At 38.8% G+C, this 14,374-nt stretch overlaps 1 protein-coding gene across 8 annotated transcripts in view; it reads left to right on the forward strand.

Annotated features, from left to right (window-relative positions):
* UTRN (utrophin) overlaps positions 1-14,374 on the forward strand; it is a gene marked incomplete at its 3' end in the record, with an annotated part of 398,254 nt that overhangs the window by 244,182 nt on the left and 139,698 nt on the right. For all 8 annotated transcript variants that reach the window (XM_080390591.1, XM_080390595.1, XM_080390592.1 and 5 more), the window contains 2 exons: positions 6,196-6,368; positions 11,031-11,187. In XM_080390591.1, the coding sequence (XP_080246717.1) occupies positions 6,196-6,368; positions 11,031-11,187 (330 nt within the window). The remainder of the gene's footprint in view (positions 1-6,195; positions 6,369-11,030; positions 11,188-14,374) is intronic.

The following is a 14,374-nucleotide window of genomic DNA, read 5'->3' on the forward strand; positions in this document are numbered from 1 at the left end:
TGTGAATTACTTTGATCTTATGCTATAGTCACAGTGACTGTAGTGATACCCAGCGTGGTCTGTATATGACACTTTATAGAGAGGTTTAATGTCTGTCTTTATACATACTTCAGACACTGGTGGATTTATGATAATGGCAATTCTGCCTAAGGGTTTTGCATGTGTACTGCTCTCCTGAATATGAATTAATTATAAACTGACTGCTCAACATCAACTGCCACTGCAGGCCTCTGAAACAGAAGATGGGCTGAGCCTTTATAAAGTTATGACTGTCCTCTGACATCAGAGGAGTGACTCCCTGGGCAAGATAAGTACCTGGATTCTTCAGAAACTTTTCTTTTTTTAACTGTGTCTTTTTACAGCAGCATCCCTGTCTCCATGGTACCCCCAGCATTTGTAAGGAAGAGAGCAATAAAAGTTCTGTTTCCCTTTCACAATGGCCACATTCATATGCCTGTATCATGCCCTAATTCCTACTCCCTCCTTAAGAGTCATAAAAAAGTGAAAAGCTCTGAGACATAGGCTAAAGGGAACATCTGACACAGCAGCATTCCCAGAGACAGTTGGCAGCAGCAGATAAAATGTATCTGGTTCAATACTCAACAATCTGCTGTTAAAAAAAAACCAAAAAACTTCCACAAACAAATAAACCCCCTAAAACAACCAAAGAAAACAATAAAAGAAACACTAACCCCCACCCCCACCACCACCACCACCACCAAAACCAAGCAAATCAAAACCCAAACCCACAACCAGAAGGACCCCAAAACCCAGAAAACCCAAACCAAAAATCCATTCCCTTGCTACCTGCTGGGAGACCTCGGAGAAAGATGTTCCGGCTGATTTCTGTGGCATACAGTTATGTCCTTTGGTTGGCAATGACATTTGTTGCAGCTGTTCCAGCTGGAAGAGTTCTCTGCGGATACTTTGAGCAGTCATCACGTTTATTCCTGACCTCTAAAACAGACAAGTGCAGCATTCCTTTAACTGTGTCTTTGCTGACTTGAACATTGTCAGTGAAGACAATGGGCGGTCATTTCTGTGGGACTTGCAGTTCCCTGTACCTGCACCAACTCTATTGTCCTGTTCCAGTCACAGGCATGATTTGTATTGGATGGAAGCAATACAAAACTGTCCTGGCAGAATAACCTGGGGGTAAACTTTGCTGGGGAAAAAGCTGTTTTTCAATCACGAGGAGTTAATCTCAACTCTACTAACTCCTCTTAAGATCTTCACATGGTTCAAAACCCACAACAGTCTGCCCGTTCTTTGGCTTGAACCTGGCAATTAAAATTACATGGCAATCTTATGTGGCAACACAAGCTACTGCCAGTCTTGTGACACAGCATCAGCACTGGACCTGTACATCTATTTCTGGCAAGCCACATGTGGGTTTTCTGCTATAACTTGCCAGCCCTGCTCTGTTGTCAGATGTTTATAAAAATTCAGTGGAATTCTATTTCCTAATAAACATTGAAATAGTTGAAAATTGGGGTGTAATACAGAACTTTGCTGCGTATAGTGGGTTTAAAAAACATTGGAGTAAAACATTGATAAATGCTATATGTAACTTTTAGAAAAAAAGCTGAGTTTTGAGTTGCTATAGAATGCTCTTGACCTTTTTTGTAAGTGATTTGAGTTTTGTGTGATATCATAGGTCGTTAAAACTTGATTAAAGGATCTTGATAATAGAATCTATAAAGTTACAGGAACAGCTGATTATTTTTACCTTATGGAATAAAATAACTTCTCTATTTTAAATCTTTGCATCCTAAAGCTCAAGTACTCAAGGATTATTAATGGTGAGAATGGAATAGAGGACCATTGGGTGTGTTATAAAATGCATAATTTCTTCCCCTTTAATTTTAGCGTGGAAATCTAGAGTTTTCTTCCACCAGTCATGTTTTTATCTTCAAGAGAAGAGTTTGAGCCCTTTAAAGAAGAAAAATGTTTTTGCCTGTGTTCATGGCAGTGTACCAGTGAAGATGGTATAAACAATATGAAAATTCTAACAGCTTAGGGGGCTGCAGAATGAATTAGAGGTCCTCTGGACTCATTATTCATAAAAAAGGCACTGGAATGCCCATTGTTATGAGGATGGTGTCAGTTTGGGTTTTGGTGGGTTTTTCTTTTTGTCTTTTTAAGGGAATTTTGGGGGGGGCACCTTTCTAAAGGATTAATAGTTTTCAAAGTACAATTATGTCAGCTGTTGTAACTGTTTGAAATGTCCTTGCAGTCTGTAAGGAGGAAAAAAAGGCAGAAGTTTGACAGCTGGTTGACCTTGGAGTTGGAGTCACAAAGTTTGGTTCTGTTTGAATCTATGTCATGTATTCTCTTTTACCCTGGGCAAGTCACTCTAGTATGCCTTTGGGTTGTTTCAGTAGCAGCTCCAACTGGAGTCAGCTAATTCTTTGGGTCCATTTCAGAATTACCATCTGTAGCATTATGGAGTGTCACATACCATATTTATGTGTTCTTTAATGACACATGCTCTTCGGTTCTCGCTATATGATGATTTAGTATTTTATTGTATTGAAATTAAAGCAAGAAGAAAGCTGCTTATTATGGAGGCAAGCTGTAAGATCAGAAACAAGCACAAAAGGAAGGCTTGAGTCCTGCAGGTAAATCATCTACTATGAGAGGGGTGAAGAGGGAGAAAAGCAAAGTCGTCTAAGGTTCAGAATGGAAACAACGGGATTTTTAAATCACCAGACCAAAGTGGAAAAGACAGGCAGCAGTTTGATCTTAATTCTTGAAAAGAATTTAAGGAAAGTGGCAATCTTCTCATAGTCTGGCTAGGGTGAAGCAGATATATAAATGTCAACCTAGTTATTTCTTTTCCTTTCTGTCTTTCAAAACATTGAAACTTGCACCTTGTTTACATATAGGATGAATTCTCTCCTCGAAGAGCTTTCTTTTAATTTAGGACCTTAATCCTGGAAGCACTCGGGCATGTAAACAAATCTGTTGACCTTATCAGGTCAGTCTGCTGACTGATTATCAAACCAGTTTAACAGATACATGCAGATAAATATTTGCAAAATTAGCAATATATGGCATCTCTATGGTAATACCGCCAAAAATTAAGTTGATAAAGCTATGCAACTACAGTTTAAGAACTATGCATTTTTTTTTGGCAAGGTGTCCTTCTCTGTTTGCATTGTATTTCTTTAGGTTTCTTTTTTCTTTGTTTTTTTCCCTTCTCTTTTTTTTTGCATTCACTGGGAGAGTACTTCTGGCCCCTTTCCATTGGGCTAAGAATAACAGCAGTGTTTCATGGTTGTTTCCCCCTCTTTATATAGCAAAAGCAACAGATTTTTTCCCCCCTCTTCTTCTGCATCCTCCTGTGTGTTGCCCCTGTGACTGGATATGGGAGCTTCCATGTGATAATAGGGAAGTGTTAAATATTTTTTTTAAAGTATAGAAAAACTGAAATTGGATTAACTCTTATTAGACTTTAATCCTGGTTGGGACCTGAACAGGGATAATCAACTTCCTTCATCCCTTTTTGCCACACAGAGGACAATAGAGAAGAATATGGAGAGCCAACAACCAACAAAAAGGCAGGAGAAGGAGAAATAATAGATCAGCATGAACATGAATTGGGATGTGTGCAGAATGGATAGAGTTCTTTTTCCCACTTTGAAATAAGAAATCTTAAGGGAAGGCAACCACATGTTTATAAATCTCATAAGAATTGAAAGATTATACACTGGAAGTAAAGATTGCTGTAATTGGCAGCAATCGGTAGTAATCTTAGGACAAGATGGGAGCCCATCTTCCTTGTTAGCCTTCCAACAGAGGACAATACCTGAATAAAAATCTTGAAGATTTTTTGTATCATTAGGGGGGGAATAAATAAGTTAATGGGCCATTAGCTACCTTTCACATTCCACTTTCTTGCTGCACTACTGCCATGTGCACATTGATGTGAAACATGTTACCTGGAATTCTCTCCCTGTTGGTTTTTTTTTTTTTTTTTTTTTTTTTCCTTTTAGGGCTGTGATGCACTCACATTCATTAACTATAATATCAGTACGATTGGTTTATCCATCAGATGGCAGTGCTTTTTTTTTGCCCTTTTTTTTTTTTTTTCTTTTCCTTTCTTCCCCTTGGAAAATGGAAATCAGAAAAAAGAAAGAGGAGTTGATTCTTTGAACTGAGCTGTCACAATATGGCCATCACAGATGGGACTCAAGAATGCAAACAGCAGATTTACTGTGCCTTAATCAATGTAACACGATGACTGGCAAATGCAAGAATCAAACCCATTTTGAATGTAACGTTTTTAAGTGTGCATGCTTAAGTGTCCTCTCAAATGTAATCAAAGTTAGAATGTTTTATGAAGGTTCTCAATAGCTTTAGAAGGAATATTGTGATTGTAGAATAGAAGATTAGATATCAGGTGGGTTTTTTCTATGAAGTTTTCTTTTGTAACTTTAAAGAGGCAAAGAAATGGATTTGATGTAACCAGGCTTTTGTAGCACAAATCAGTGTGCAATTCAAATTGTAACTGCTGCATGTGGTTCTACCTCCTGCTGTGTGGACTTGAGCTGGTTTTCACTGGGTCTACTTCTGTGTTGGAGACAAAAGGACAGGAGCTGCCAATGTTTCGAGATAAGCATCTGGTTTGTTTTAACTGATGACTGTGCTGTCTTATTTGGGCTTGTTGATCTTCAGACACCTCCATTTTGGTTTCTCATTTTAAATGCCACTGCTTGTATCTGTTTTTAGAATGGTGATTTTTATCAGGGTGGTTTAAAGGCAGCAAAAGTGTCTTTTTACCTGTTTTTAAAGCAGTGAAGCTCAGGGCAAATAATAGGTAGTTATCCAACGTCACATAGTAGCTCAGCTGGAGAACTAGAGCTTAGAGCTTCACTGATGCCTCCCCTTCCCCTCTCTTGCCTTCTGTTCCCTCCCTTTCCCTCTCTGCCTGTCCTCCCCCTACTTCTCCAGCTGCATCTTTACTACTTTTTGCTTTCTTCCCTAACTGAAGAAAGCTTTCACGTTGCCTCAGATTCCTAGGTACTTTTCCACTGTTTCCAACTATCATTTGTAGATGTGCAAGCATTCCAAGATGCTGGACTACATCTTGAGGACAAGGAGGTACAAAAGCCTGCTCCTTTCCTGCTCCTGGGAACAGATGGAGATTACGGAGCAGTTTTCTGGAAGAATAAAAACCTTAAAGGGATTTCAGTTATTGAATTTCTTCCTTTGCAAAAGAGCTTTATTTACATCTGCATCAAGTCCCTGTCACAATCTTGGCTGATTAATCCTATTGAGACAGCCAGTACCTCCTGGCTCTCCACACATTTACATTGCTCTATTAATACATAGATGGATGGATGCTAGAAAGCATTGGCGGTGATGCAGGAAGTTTTGTTTGCTCTTATAATGTGTTTTAAAAATAATACTGTACTCTGTTAGATGAAGACAACATCTGTAATGTGTTTCTTGAGGCAGATGGTAGATCAGAGAATAAAATGTTTAATTTCGAAGGGGATGAGAAATGAGTCAGCTGAATTGAAATCACAAGAACTCCTTTTTCTTTTCAGTATTTACTGTGGAATTCAGATTATAATATATCCTGCTGGTTTATGTCTGCCTCTCCATATATTGCAGGCCATGGGGTACAGTATTTTTGTAAAAATGGGCTTGTAGGAGCTGTAGTCATTTAACTGTGGTTTAAGGATGTAGGTTTTAGTTAAAAGTTTTCATTGCATATGACCTAAAGCACTACATAGTTTGAATTTCACTGGGCTGTGTAAAACCTCTGCAATGTTTTATTTCAAAGGGGAAAGAGACACCATAGCTAAGGCTGGATCTGTAATTTCTGAGCAGGAAATGATTTTCAGTGCATTTGCAAATGCTGCACCATGTGAAATGCATGGGAGAACAGTAGACAATTTACCTTCAGTGCTACAAAAACATGCAGAGAACTTAGTGTTTGTAGTTCAAACTCCTGTTTCACAGTCAATGATGACTTTCAAACTCCTTTTCTCACACTTAAAGCTAGACCTTTTGTAATGATGTTAATAGGGTTGCAGGTTTTCCCTCCTCCATCTCTTCAGAGTCACCCAAGTAAGTCAGGCTATGTGCTCTGCCCTAGTGCTTAGGAGTATTATATGAGAACAAGCTCTCCCTTCCTTTACTCAGAGAACTAAGATGTTGGGACTTTTCTTGCTGGTATTTCAGGACATCCAAGCAGAGATTGATGCCCACAATGACATCTTTAAAAGCATTGATGGAAACAGACAGAAGATGGTGAAAGCCTTGGGAAACTCTGAGGAAGCTGCCCTGCTCCAGCACCGGCTTGATGACATGAACCAGCGCTGGAATGACCTGAAGGCAAAGTCAGCTAATATCAGGTAAGTAATGACATAGTCAAGACACGGATGGGGTGCAATCTCTGTCTTCTAAAAGGCTTGAGAAATATGACCATGACGTTGAAGTGAAAACTCTTATTTTCTTCTGTAAAGGACCCTTGAGCACAAACATAAAAACTTGGTGGACTTGCTCACCGTCTAGGCTTCACTACTCTCTCCAGAGCTGCACGGTTGTAACTTGCCAATCTGTACTAAATTTTCCAGAACATATGTTGAATCTTTCCTTATTGTAAATCAATAGCAATATCAACAAAGTAATTCTGTGAATACAGTTACTATGACGAGAGATCAGGGGTTTGTTGTTTTTGATTTTACCACTGAAACTATTAATTTGATAGGACTTCCTTCTTGAGTGTCTTGATCCATATTAGTAATTTTTTTTATTGCTGCTGTTCAATTAAGAAATATTTTAAAATATATACTAATCAAGAATGCATTTTACATTTTTTTTTACCCTGCCAGAGCCAAGCTCACTGACTTTCCAAGTGTAGTCATTGCTAAAGTCTTTGTGATATAATTTTGGAAGTAGATATTACCATATTAATGTGAATAAAATTCCACATTAAAATGAGTTACATAGAAAAGAATTTCTAGAGCTTTTAATTGCAACTGCTTGCCTGTTGATTAAAGGAAACTTCTTTTAATCAAACAGAACAATGTTAATCATTCATATGAATTTTCTAAAGACCAGAGAAATGAGTTGAGTTTGCAATTTGGGCATAAGAGTTTGAAAGTGTGAGACAGAGGGGAATATGTAACGTTTGCTTTTTATCTCCACTTATCCCATCACCAACCTGCTCAACAGTTAAGTAAAATAGGTAAATCGGCTCCCTGAAAGTCTACAGTCAGAGCTTGAACCTGAGGAACCAAAGAGTTCAGTGTGGGGGCTTGTGTGGCTCCATCACACAAGAGCTGTTAAACTTGGGCTGTTACGAGTTCTACTCACAAGTAAGTCAATGTGAGAGAAAGATGAAAACATGCTCATGAGGTGGTAACTTAGCAACTGTTGAGTTCTAGCAAGAACAATTCAGTTGCTTGGCCTTTACTGGGTTTGATCATACTTTGGGAAAAATTAATGGCCAAAAAAAGGGGCTTCAAGCCATTCACCCTGGCCAGCAGTGGGTTCCAAGGCAGTAATACAGAGACAGTGATTGTGCAGTGAATGCTCAGAAAAGTGGGAGTACTTGCTCTTCAGAATACGGACCCATCTTCACATCTGCGTAGATACGGCATGTGCATCCCATTGGGCAGAATTAGTGTTTGCAATGGTTGTGTTACTCTGCTGGTACCTGCAATGTTTCAAAGCTAAACGTCACTGAGCTACAAGTGGAAGATAAGCAAGGAAGAGGCTACTGGACCAAATATAAGACAACTAAATTAAGCTTTCAAACCTCCGTTGCCACTGAAAAGAGCACAGAATTACTGAGTTTGTGTATTCTGCCCCGCTCTTTGATTTCAGTTCATTTTTCTAAGTCATGCAGAGTGCTGAAAGCCTTTTTAGGGAGATAACAAAGCACAGAACTGGTATGAAGTTAGTGTGTTGATCTAGCTGTCTGCCTTCAGTTTTTGCTTTCTTGGTATAAGTTTTTTCAAGGATGAATTGGAAAGCAAAACGGGATGGATGAGTCTTGAGAACAGCATATAACGGTGTTAGATGCTAGGACCGATAACTGAAAAATCTGTTTTCTTACGGGTTTTAGCTTGGGATAGTGCTTCTAAATTTCTAGGATATTTTAGAATATTTAGAATATTCTCAGTTATGTACATTCTGATGGACTTTTAATTGCTGAAAGTATCGTTCTCTCAGAGGTTTTTCTTCATCATTTCAGTCCTCAGAGCTGCTGGTGCTAGTCAGTGTTGACTTCTTTGCTACTGTGGCTAAAGGGTGTTCCAAACTGGAAAAGCAACACTCTTGTGACACATTTTAAATGCATGGAAACTACTTAAACCTATACTTGTAGTGACTATGACACCATACTGGAGAGGACTGTACCCCTTCTTGAAATTACTTGTAGACTTATTCATACTCCTTTCTTTTTCTGTCTTTATTATCTTATTCCCAAGAAGAAAACAAAGCTGCACATTTGTGTGGCTCTGCCTTTTAAAGCCAAATATGTAGATGAAATTCTTTTCTCCTGGGGCAGGAGGTGTGAGAGTGTTAGTGTTTGGGGGATGTGTGTGAAAATATGGGAGAAACAGAGAAGGATTCTCTATATTTAGACCACCCACCAATCTTTTTTGATTCCATGTGTTCCCTTGTCGCTCAGCAGGAAAGTGTTACCTCCATAGCAGAAGCAAAAGCTGAGTAGGTCTCCAGCTGTGAAGAGAGCCTCTCGGGTCAACAGAAAGGGGAGTTATGTCACTTGCTGTTCTTCTGGATTATTTTATCCAGCCTGGGTGGAGGTGGCAGGGATGCTCTCAGTCTGGTCAGCTGGATGGGAGCATCTGGGCCGGGGATCCTCAAACTACAGCCCACAGGCTGGATACGGCCCCCCAGGGTCCTCAATCTGGCTCCCGGTATTTACAGACACACCCCCCCCCCTAGCCGGGGGTTGGGGGGGGGGGAAACCAAGCAGCCACAGATGACCTCCTGCCACTTCATCTGCGCCGGCCCCCTGGTTAAAAAGTTTGAGGACCCCTGATCTGGGCTTTTCAGGCTCATCTAGGATTCGCTCAGGAGAGCTTCTGAATATCAGGTGGTTGATGCTAGGGAATATTGTTGCTCCAAGCTGTGCTCAAAACCAAACAATGATCTATATATATGAGTTGTATTTTTATTACAGCAGATTCTTAAGCCACCACTTTGAATTGGTGAATCCTTGGAGACTGCCTTTTCATTTGTCACGTGAGCACAAGCACCTGAAACTTCGTTTCCAGGTTGTGTGTCAGTTGAAGTACCAATTCCAAAACAAAGGCCAGAAATTCTGTCTTTAAAAGCAAAGAAGCCAAAGAAACATTGCAGAACTATAAATGTAGTTTATTGACTCTCTTTGATAACATCTGTATGACAAATGTAAACATGGTACTAAAACTTTCCACTGAAATGCAAATTGGAGCATACCTTGGTTCCCTTGCTCCTGTGCTGCATTTGCTTTGAATGGGGTTTACTGAATGCACATGTCTCTGCTTCCCAGGAGAATTGAATGCTTGTGTCTACTCTACAGCTGCCACTGCATCTCACTTTTATTTTCAGTATTTCTTCTAATAAGATTAGAAGGGTAAATTCAGGAAAAATCCAGGCTGATATAGTATGTTTTGCACTGTGTATTTTTTTCTTTCCCTTTAATGTCTTTCTGACATTTCAAGAGAGGTTAGCTCGGTTCGTGTTAGAGAAGAATTTTCAAGTTTCTGTTAGTGTAGGCCATTTCCTCCCCACCCCTTACTGCTCTACCCCCACAAGTTTAGCTTGCACGGAACCTGAAACCATGTGCTAGTGATATTGTGCTCTGGCATCATCTGGCATACACATGGATGCTCATTAGTAGTAGATTACAATGCATTTAATCTAGTCTCATATGCCACATCATTCACATTAATATCAAATTAGTTTTTTTCACTATTGATTTTATTGCCCTGTATATTAAATGAACAGTGAGTCACCCTTAAATTGTCTTTTAACTAGTTACAGGAGTGCTTATCCCCTTTAGAGATTTCCAATTCATTTTGTGTACAAGAATTCCACTAAATAACTGGAGTGGAATTTTGAAGCCTCACAGTGTCAGTTTTTAAAGGTGATAGCCACTTATATGTGCTACATACAGTAATAAATCATGATGAATAGAGATTTCACTATCAAATTTACAGAAGCTATAGATCTTAACATTTTAATTGTGATTGCTTCAAGAAATTCATAGAGATGCTTTATTTTTGTAACAATCTGAGTCTAACGGCAAAACTGTAAATTTAAATGTAACCTGCCTTGGCATAGATGGGGGAGGGCGGTGCCTCTCCTCTGCCAGATTAATACATCCTAACTTGATTACTGATCAGAGTTGGTGAGACAGAGTCTACGTTCTACATGAATGAAGATACGTTGTAGATACTTCTCCAGGGAGAAGCCATCAAGTCAGGGTATTTTTTAAAATGATAGAAAAAGGTATTATGGAATCTGGGGGTTTTGTCAATTAACCTGAGGGACAGATCCACTATGTTAATTCTCTAGTAACTTACCATTGACTAAAGATGTATTAAATAATCTGTCACTGATATGTTCAGTAGCACAGGCAATTTACTGTTGATCACTGCTGGGAGAACTTGTTGCTTTTGCTGCTGGAGAGTCAAGGCCCTGGCATAAAAGAGTTCAGTTTTGTGGTGCTTTAGCTCACAAAATGATGCTTGTACTTTATGCACTGCAGTGGTGGAGTCACAACAAAATACAGCATTTCTTTATGTTGCTTAGGCAGGCAGTGTTCAAATTTTTAGATGAGTTAAAGCATCTCAGGTAGATGGGGGTTTCCTCTGCTTATTTTGAATTGCTGTGCAAAATGTTTTGAAGTAGAGGATTTTTTTTAACACAAAGTTGCTTTGCAGTTAAACACTTGAAACATTCCTATCGTAAAAATGGAACGATTTCATTTATTTATTGCATTCCCATGCTGGTTTTGCTATTCAGGGCTTTAAATATCCTTTTATGTTCTTTCACAGGGCTCACTTGGAGGCTAGTGCAGAGAAATGGAACAGATTGCTGACATCCCTGGAAGAGTTAATCAAATGGCTGAATGTCAAAGATGAAGAACTAAAAAGGCAAATGCCCATTGGAGGAGATGTTCCAACCTTACAGCAACAGTATGACCACTGCAAAGTAAGATGGTTAAGTTTTACAGATAAATATTCTACTGTGAATCATAGAATGAATCTTTGCTTCCCCACCTTGCCCAGTAAAGCACAACTGAGAAGCTGTCTACAAAATTTAATCCAAAGGATTTTTGATACATATGTTCAGTCCAAACACATAATTTTTTTAATTTATTCTGATGGTTTTAGATTTCTACCAGACAGAATTGCTGTTTTTTTCCAAATTAAGGAAGGCATACAAAAGCAAGAACTGAACAAGAGTTGTGAAAGCCATGTTGAATGTAAATTCAATAAAATAAAGTGGCTTTCTACATGTTATTGAATTGACCAGTTATAGAAGCTCCCCCTTGCCCCCCATGCAGATTTATACTGCAAATATTTTATATTTTTATGACCCAAAACTGTTTTTGAGATTTAAAACTTGTCTTTGCCTTTTTCTGTTGAAACTACAGCAACTCTCTGGTTTTGATAGTTCTGTGCAGTTTTGTACATAATAGGGTATTAATGTTACATAATAGGATATTAATTCCTAAGTATTTTCTGACAATAAAAAACTGTTGCGTCTACGACGTATCTTCATTCATGTAGAATGTGTAGACTCTGTCTCACTAACTCTGATCAGTAATCAAGTTAGGATGTATTTGCTGTTGGAAAATTCATTCTAGTAAAGCTGGTTCCATCTTACCATATTTGTTCTTTTGTATGGTGTAAACAGGGAAAGAGAACAAATGCAGCTTTTTATAGCTAATTGCATAACAACTGTGTTCCCCTCTGCCAACACAACACTGATTTTTCGGCTGTGGTGAGGGCAAAAATTGAATTTGAGAAAACACTTAGTAATGCAGAAATACTCACTCAGAATACTTAGAGAAACTACAGAAAACGTAGCCTGGCATGAACAGCAGTTTTGAGAATTAACTTTAAAATAGAAGAGCTTAAGGAAATCTGCATACATTTATCCTTAATTTAGTCTTCTAAAGTAAAGTTATTAGCATAAACTCAGGATCTTTGTTTCTTGAGAGTTCATCTCTTCCTGTTCTTATCCACTTAAATCATCATGCTCTGTTTGTAGGCACATCTGCTGTGAATGTTTTATAATGATGAAATGGTGGATTACTAACGCCAAAGAGCAATAAAAGGCTCTAACAGATCCATGTATGTTTTGAAGGAGGTCAGTGGGAGGTGATAGATCTCTAACAGGTCATTTTCTAAGGGCTTGTTTGTGTCTCATGCTAGGTTATAGTATGTGCATGATAATAAGAAATAATGCTGGTAGTGCTTCTCATATGAAGATCTCAAATTGATTTATAAAAATGGGGTTATATACATCATTCCAAAGTAGAAAAATTTAGGAGCAATCATGCTGGATGGCTCATTTGAGTCACTAGTGAACTGCAGCAGCGTGAAGGACAGAACACTTCTGGGTTGTTTAATCTTTGCCCTTTTATTTAAAGAATAGCTGATATTTTGTTATGTGTTGAGGTTAAGATTCTGGTAAGTGCATTCAGGAGCTTTTAGAGATTATTCTTTCATTTTTTGAAAAGACAATGTTTCTGCAATGTCACTGTATTGGATATAGTTGTCTGAGTCCAGTATTTCATACGAGCTGTGTTAATGGTCTGCAACACACAAAGTTAAAGCAGTCCTGTGCATCACTGTTTTTTGTACACCTATGCAAGCAAAAGCACAATATTCCATTGCCTATATTTCTTAGCTGATGACTGGACAGTTATTTTCTAACAGTTATTTTGGTAGGAACCAAGAGATTCTCATATATCGTGTGATGATACTGTGCTGTACCAAGCATGAATTATTGGCACATGGCATTTCACTTTGTATTGAAGTGTTGCTTATTAGTCATTGGCAGAGGAGAGGAGCTGGACCACGGTTGTCTGTTGGTTTGTACTTCACTGCTGTTTCTTAGCAGGTATTGTTTCTTCCTGGCTGAAGCTGCAGAATACTAATAAACTACATCAAGATGAAAAGTTGTGTTTATTCAGGTAGAAGGTGAAAACTGGAGGAAAAACAAACCAAACCAAAAGCCATTGGAGGTGCTTCTTCCACTTCCGCACAGCTAAGTAATTGGTCAGTGTGGTTAGGATGTTGAATAAGGATGCACTTGTTTGAGGAACACAGGAATTATGCCTGGGATTTTTTATTCTTTTTTCCCTTTTCAAAACCTTCTGACAAATCTGACCTTTCAGCAGATTCTTTGTAAAATAACTGTGATTCCGTGCTGTCAGTCTCTCTGTGCCTTGTGGTGGTATCACTGGCTGCAGTCACTTGCTTTTTGCATTTAAGGTACTCCTTTTAGAATATTTATTCTGTGTTAAGCTGAAACTTTTCATTGGAGATTTGAGGTGCAACTGTATCAGATAAATATTGCAGAGACATTATTTGATTTCTCTCACTCTCAGACATACTCCCTTTATTCCACCTCTCATCCCTGGCTGTCCTGGTACTTCTTTCAATGCTTCTTTGCTTATGCTTCTTCAAGTGTTAAACCTTCTAAACATTTCATGTTATTTGTAAGATTTACTTTTAATCAACTGCTTTTTTATGATCCCATGTTAAGCTCTTGCAGCACCACATCAGCTGGCCTTGGAAAGGTTCTCCCCAGGTCTCCCTGAGCAAGAGTTGGGTGCCTCTGCTGTCCTCTTTCCTTTAGTTTCACATCTGAGTGTTGCTTTGAAGTTGTTCTCATACAAATTGAGCGGTTCAATACCTCAATTTATCTTCACTTCTCTGTGATCCCTTTGCTCTTACTTCCAGCTCGCTTACCTGATCTTGTCCTTGATGGTACTTCAAAAATAGAAGTGGTGAAATAGTGGCTCATCTCTGTAAGATGTGCACCCATGATAGTCTCATCTCCTGCCCTTTATTTTTCGGGGTCCTCAATCCTCCTTCTGTTAGCATTGCTTTTTGCCTCTACTTGTTCAATAATCATTATTATAATTAACCTGCTTCCTCCCTGTGCCCTCCCCCGATACATGAAATGACTTCTCTGCTTCAGCTTCTTGTCACTAATTCTATTCGTCTTTCCCTCTGTGTCTCCTTCACTTGGTGCTTGGCTTCAGCAGTGGTAGAAAAATAAGTACAGTATTATGTGACAGTTTGGGTTAGCTCACACCATTTATTTGCTGCTAAGGCCTGTTTGGACAGGAGGAAATAAATTATTTGCAATTTGATTTTTA

This window comes from Falco punctatus, assembly GCF_963210335.1.
Source record: "Falco punctatus genome assembly, chromosome: 5".
In the NCBI taxonomy this organism is placed as follows: domain Eukaryota; kingdom Metazoa; phylum Chordata; class Aves; order Falconiformes; family Falconidae; genus Falco; species Falco punctatus.